Source organism: Nannospalax galili, unplaced genomic scaffold, assembly GCF_000622305.1.
Source record: "Nannospalax galili isolate Female #2095 unplaced genomic scaffold, S.galili_v1.0 scaffold111, whole genome shotgun sequence".
Lineage (NCBI taxonomy): Eukaryota > Metazoa > Chordata > Mammalia > Rodentia > Spalacidae > Nannospalax > Nannospalax galili.
Window position 1 is genome coordinate 761,937 of NW_008330487.1, and position 6,863 is coordinate 768,799.

General features: G+C 52.1%; 1 protein-coding gene across 1 annotated transcript in view; it reads right to left on the reverse strand.

The window, feature by feature from the left end:
- Nucleotides 1-707: 707 nt before the first annotated feature.
- Nucleotides 708-6,863, reverse strand: part of Hcrtr1 (hypocretin receptor 1) — a 9,236-nt gene continuing 3,080 nt past the window's right edge. Inside the window, exons 6-8 of the mRNA XM_008848202.2 lie at nucleotides 4,349-4,575; nucleotides 2,989-3,110; nucleotides 708-1,510 (exon numbers count right to left, since the gene is read on the reverse strand). Of these exons, the coding sequence (XP_008846424.1) occupies nucleotides 1,320-1,510; nucleotides 2,989-3,110; nucleotides 4,349-4,575 (540 nt within the window). The 3' untranslated portion in view covers nucleotides 708-1,319. The remainder of the gene's footprint in view (nucleotides 1,511-2,988; nucleotides 3,111-4,348; nucleotides 4,576-6,863) is intronic.

Below are 6,863 nucleotides of genomic sequence, written 5' to 3' on the forward strand. Positions count from 1 at the left end.
TTAACCCACATGGTCCACTTGTTCTGAATGAAGCGAGGTGCCCACAAGAAGCTATATCTAGGCACTCCTGGGCTGGGCCCCCAGTCTCTGCCCCACTTCCTGACAGATGAGGTCAAGGAAGCCTGCAGTTCCATTAATCAAGTTAAGCACACCTGCTGGTGTGCCCGCTCACACTGGCCTCAGCCAGATGTCTCCTGTTCTCTCAGCAGAGCGGGACTCCAGAATGTGCTCTCCTGCTCTGGCAACGAGGATCAGGGCCTTTGGCAGCCCTGTAATCAGCCTGGTGGCAGCCGGAGCACGTCTGGCCAAGTCTGTGGCTTTCTCTTTTTATCCTGTTGAGTTCATAGAAAATAAATGAAGCTTTGATTTCCAAGAAGGTTAGGGAACTAAATCTGTCAACACACTGTCTGCCCACCTGCCTCCTTACCTTCTGGTCCAGAGGTCACCGGGGGAGGAGCAGACAGTGTGTCAAGGACTGGGCCCCTGGACACCAGAGGCTTGGCACTGCCAGGGAGGCAGCACCATTTGCAGTCTGAGTCCATCTAAGGTGAGGGTGAGGGTTCTCAGATAATAGCATTCCAGAGCCTTCTTGTCTCGCCGTCCCCCAGCTGCCCCACCTTCCTCTACTAACCTGAGCAGCACAGATTTTGTGTAATGACAAGGAAAGGGAACATTCAGTGCCAGGCTTTTAATTACAATTGCTTTGGGCTGCTGGCCTCCATGCTGAACGGCCACATGGAGAGTGTTTTAGCACTCCGAAAAGCCAACGAAGTCTATCCTATGGTGCGTGCAGTTCACACCTGGAAAGGGTGGGGTGTGCTCAGAGCCCACTGTGAAGGGCTAAGCCTGGGTTAGTTCACAGGAGCATCAGAGTATCTGGTCATGAGCAACCTGGACTTTAGGGGACCCCCAGGCTTGGTGGATATGCCTGCAGGGACCTTTGGAGCAGACACCAGGGAAGGCCTGTGATTGAGTAAGAGACAAGTCTTTGGGAGGAAGGCCAAGCTCTTAAAGGTTGGTAGAGGTGGATGACGCTGTAGGGTGTGGCCACATGAGAGAGGTACAACGGTAACTATGTCCATGGCACTAGACAGTTCACAAAGCTCTCTGCTTGCTTGAGCATGCTTAAGTCTTGTAGCAACCCTGCTTAGGGGACACAAGCACAGAGAGGGGATGACTCGCCCAGAGTCACCCAGAGAGAAAGCCAGGACTGGAGTCGCAGCCTCTCACTGTATGCAATGGAGAGGCCCATCACAGACAAGGACCAGGCTATGTCTCCCAGAGCCTCAGGCTGCCCCACTCGGGGAAGCCCCCCCCCCTCAGGGCAGCACTGTGGTGACGCTGGTAAGCACTACATGCTCGGAGACTTTGGAGACGGAACACCGACTCTGCAAGGACAAGGACTTGTGGCTGGCAGAGGAGCGGGGACTGGGAGCCTTCAGAGAGCTGCAGGGACCCAGGCCAGGCAGGCAGCAGGAGAAGGCGGCCTTAAACTGCTCCCGGAATTTGCCTTGGTTGAGAGACAAAAGACACAGTCATAAGGAGACAAACACAGTAGGAAAGGGCTTGAGCTCAAGGGACACCCACACAGCTCTGGCCAAGCTGTCTGGGTGAGGGCAGAGAGGGTGGGGGTAGAGCTAGGATGGAGAGTCCAAGGCCACTCAGCACTGCCAGCCAGAGGACAGAGGCCCCCAGCGGGTTCCTGAAGCAAAATGCAATTGTCTTGATTCCTTGACTGCATTCTGGCTTGGAGCCTGGTTCAAGACGTGGTGTCTGGCTCAGGGGCCTCAGGTCACTTCTACCCTCCCTGGCATGTGTATGGAGGGGGTTCAGAGTTCACTTTGTTGCTAGCCTACCCCAGCTCTGCCCTGATGAAATGACAGCAGTAGCCCTTGCAGGTAGCAGTCACATTGTACCAGGGGCCATGTGAGTACCTCAGATGCCATCTCCCAGAGTGTCCCTGTACCCTGAGAGACTGTGTAGGCTGCAGAGCCTCATCTCACAGATGAGATGCATGGAGCTTGCCCAAGGCCACCCAGCCAGAAGCTGAGCCTGGGGATCTAACTACGTAGCCCATCTCTTAAGGGGGAGAGTAGATTGGGAGAAGAGGGACTACATGGCACTATGTTCAGCCCATGTATACTAGGGGGACAGAGGTTTTCTTGGAACCAAACCCTCCCTGATCATGTATCACCAGCCTCTCGTTCTCTGGAACCCAGCTCAGGGCAGAGCACACAGTAGGTACTCAGTAAGCGCAGGCCACACAAGGCATGTGCGTCAGGGCTTCTCCCTGCCCTTTCCCCCGCTGCAGTGCCCCATTCTTCTGTTCTCTGCACTGGGGAGCCTTTGTTGAGCAATTCTTGAGTTGTAGGGAGAGCTACACTAGTGACCTCTGATCCCTTCTCAAGCATCTTAACCTTATTTCTGAAAGATTGTGTCCAACTCCTCAGAAGCCTAGTCCCCAGTCTGAGGTCTGATGGGTCACTTCTCCTGAGCCAAAAGTAGGGAACCCACTGAGACTGGGAGTTACAGGGCAGAGGCAGGACATATAGGATGACAGGAGGGCCATAGTGGGAATAGGGGTCTGGGCTCCAGGAAGAGAGAAAGGGTTGTTTTTGAAGCCTATGGATTCCCTGGTCCCTCAGCTGAGTTATACAATCTCCCTCTCAAGCAAGGTCCCCTGGGTCCTCTTCTCACAAGCCTGGCTCCCACTAGGAACATGGACTGCTCTCTGCCTGCTCAAAGAGAGCCAGTTCTGTACATATCCCTTGGGGTGGGGGGTAGAGGCCCAGGCCCCATCCTTCTTCCTAGGCACTGGTCTACAGATCTGTCAGAATCAATCCTGGATGCTAGTCACTGGCTGGAGCTCAGATCATGGCTCCTGGGAAGGGAGTACGTGCAAGTCTCCCTGTGAGCAGGGGTTCTCAGAGACAGAGCGGGTACATCCTGAGGGCCTCCTGGGGACCATGGCCACCCTCAGTCACTCACCACTGAGGAAGTTGTAGATGATGGGGTTGGCAGCGCTGTTGGCATATACCAGCCAGTGAGAGAAGGTGAAGCAGGCGTAGACAGCTTCCCGGTCGCTGGCTTGGCGGAACATCCCGAAAACTCTAGCACCAGTGGGGAGGATGGTTGGAAGTGAGAGAGGTGGGCAGAGGGAGGGTGGGCACTCTAGAACTCTAGCTAGAAAATGCAAGGATCCCCACTGCTGCCCATTTAGGGCTCTGAAGCTGACTTCTTGACCACAATTTTGGGTTCCTGTGCATCAGTTATGACCAGAGTGAGCCTTTGGGGCAGGGACCACTCTATATCTGCTCAGTCATCACCCATCTGATCCCAAGTACCAACCCAGCCACCTCCCCATTCACCTACAGCAACATAAGAACATGGACAGCATCCATTTCTCAGAGAAACTGAGGCTCAGAGAAGAACACACCCAAGATCACACAGTCAGGATGTGGCTCCTCTCTAGTATCCTATGATCCTCCATTCGCACCCCTTCTCCCCTCATCTGCTGTGTCTGTGTCCCTGTGTCCCTTTAACCCAGACTGTTGTCTTCTGTATCCCCTAAAGCTTGCTCAAGCATCACAGTCTCCGAGGCTTTTTTTTTTTTTTGGACACAAGGTCTTACTATGTAACATAATCTGGCCTTGAACTCATAATCCTCCTGCCTTGACCTGCTGAGTGCCAGGATTGCAGACATGCAGCTTCACACCCAGCCTCTCAGAGAATCCTTTAAAAATACTGTATCTGGGGCTGGAGAGATGGTTCAGCAGTTAAGAGCACTGGCTACTTTTATAGAGGGCCTGGGTTCAATTTCCAGGACCCACATGGTGGCTAACAACCATCCTTAACTCCAGTTCCAGGGGGTCCAACACCCTCTTCTGATCTCTATAGACATTACACGACATGAGTGTGTTTACATACATGCAGGCAAAACACACATAAAAATAAAAATAACAAATAATTAAAAATATATTATCTAAACCAAAACCACCAGCCCCTGCCATTGTGATTCTCTGTCCTCTTTCTGTATTTTGTTTCTTTCACGGTTCTCACTGTCTGGTACCATATACTGGCTTATCTTTTGCTTGTCCTTCTCTCACTGAAGTGCAGCCTCTGTGAAGGCAGGAGCTTTAGCACTTGTACCCAGTCACCCTAGAACTTGATGGCTGAGTGCATGGAGGAATGGGTTTTCCTAATCACCCTAGGAGCCAGGCCTGTGATCCCCATGCCATGCCTGAGATGGAGATGCAGGGCAGAGGGTGACCTGCCCAGGGTGGAGAGTGGTGGAATGAAGGGTGGTCTTCTTCAGGTCCTCCCCAACCACATGCTCCTGTGTTCTCACCTCTTGAGGACATTGAGGACACTGATGGGCAGGTAACAGAGGGCAAAGACCAGCAGCACCACCATCAGCATCTTAGCTGTCTTCCTCCGAGCTCGCATCTGCTTTACCTCAGCCAGGAAGGCCCGAGCCCGGGGCTGGGGCTCCATACTCAGGCCCTGGGTCTGCACTTCCAGTTGCTCTGAGGGCCGCTTCCAGTTCCGCACCAGGGCAGATGTGGTGCCTGGGATCTACCCAAACGGGGGGGGGGGGGGACAGAGAGAGAGAGAGAGACAGAGAGACAGAGAGACAGAGAGAGAAACACAGCAGTGAGTATCATTTTTGGAGAGAGTTATTCTCTGGCTGGGCCCATTCTGGGCCTGGTGGGCAAGGAGAGGGTAAGGAAACAAATTCTGCAATAGAAGGGAACCTGATATTCATAGTAAAGACGAAAGATCTGGGCTAGGTGAATGTAGATGAGGTGACAGAGATTCAGTGACCCCTGGACAAGGCCCCAGGCCCCGGCCTGGGATCTTTCCAGCTGTTTTTCCATCCTCCATAGGAGCTCTAGTTCCAGCTTTGGGAATGGGGTAAAATGGTAAGTTGTGTTGACCCTGGCCATGTCAGACTGTGGAGAGTGGAAGGGTAGCAGGGAAAGCCTTGGTGATTAAAGCTGGGCCTGTAATCCTGGCTACACAGGGCCTCAGGGCATGGCTCACCATCTGGGTCAATGTCTAGAAGCCTGAATGGGTCTGGGCTCCTGGAGCAAGGGCAAACTGGAAGCCTGTCCTACCACTGGACATCAGACTAACCCCAAAAGTGTGGGAGAAATGGAGTTAGAATACAGAAAACTTGAGTCTAGAGATAGCTCACACATTCATAAGCTGTATGGCTTCTCTAAACCTTGGTTTCCTTAAGGCAGACCAGTCAAGAAAGGCTCTGTTCAGCTGGGTGTTCCCGCAAGGCAGGATCTGGGTTTAATCCATTCATCTCCCAACCTATTGCCCTGCATGCCCTGTGTGAGGGTCGGCACTGTGTAGAATGTAGTGACATCCCAGAACTTGGGTGTCACTATCTGAGACCAGTCACACTTGTGGCCCACATCTTCTCACTGCTGCTGACCCAGGACTTACTGCCACTAGTGCTAATGACTCTAAGCACCCCTTTCTCCATGAACCCCATCCCCAGGAAACCCACTGTGAGTCTATCTGTAATAGAGGAAAAAAAATCAGGCCTGGAACTGCAAGGCCCTTACTAGCCTTGGGGTGGGATAAAGTCAGACAACAGGAGTTTTTCCTTAGGCAGCCTGTGGGAGGCTTTCCTGAGACCAGGCAAGTGTGCAGAGAAGTAGGACTGGGCACCAACAAAGCACAGGCAGACAACCTCAGGCATATGATGTTTCAACATTAATTTCACATTTTAAAAATCACAGTGGTCACTGGGGGAAGAATCAGAATACTGTCAGACAATCTGCTTCCCTGGTGGTTTGGTACTGCTTGTATTTTGCTTATATTTGGGGGGCTGTTAGAGCTCTAAATTGTGAAATACTAACCAATATTAGTAAATAGTAATCATAGTAAATGTGCACTGGTGTGGTTGTTTTGACACAGGAACACACAGGGGAAGCCAAGAAAAGGCTTTCCTGGTATGGGGGTGTGTGGGAGGGCAGAATAGGTGAGGAGGTGCAGAACAGATAGGGGGCAGGCAGGGTGGGAGGGGTTGTCTAACCCTGACCTGAGTCAGCAGATAGTTGAGAAAAATCTTGAACAGGAGGAGAGGCCAATATAAAGGGAAAAACATTCCCGAAGCAACTTGGGCTGGGTCCTGAGGGATGAATAGGTATTTGCAGGTGGATTTGAGTGCAATGTGGTAGGCAGGAATGGGAAAGGAGAGGTAGTTCAGCCATCAGGGACAGCCTGAGCAGAGGTGGGAAGCAGGCCTGCTGCAAAGCCTGTTGTCAAGCTAGAGTTTAGTTTGACCCCAGGGTGCTCCCAAGGGGAGCAGTGAGAAACAGAAGAAGGTGGCAGTAAGTGGTGGTGCACACCTTTAATCCCAGAACCAAGGAGGCAGAGACAGGAAGATCTCTGTGAGTTTGAGCTCGGCCTGGTCTACATAGAGAGTTCTAGGCTAGCTAAGAGCTACAGAGAGAGACCTTCTCAGAAGGGAGGGAGGGGAGGAGGGGGAGCTGTGAGACACTGGATGCGAGGCCTAACTTGGCAAGCAATTCGGAACTGTGATTATTAATCTGGTATGAATGAGCATCAGAGCTTCACAGATCCAGGTTTTAATCCCTGACTTTCTACTCACTAGCTGAGTACTCCGGGGAACATTACATTTCTTCTCTGGGTCTCTCTTCTCACATATTAAGGTGTGGGGGGATAAGATGTGGTGGTTAAAGCTGGGCTTATAATCCTAGCTCTCAGAAGGCTGAGACAGAAGAATTGCCAAATTCAGGCCAGCCTGGGCAACTTAGCAAGACCCTGCCTCAAAACTTAAAAAGGAGTAAGGAGAGAGGGAGGGAGGGAGGGAGGGAGGGAGG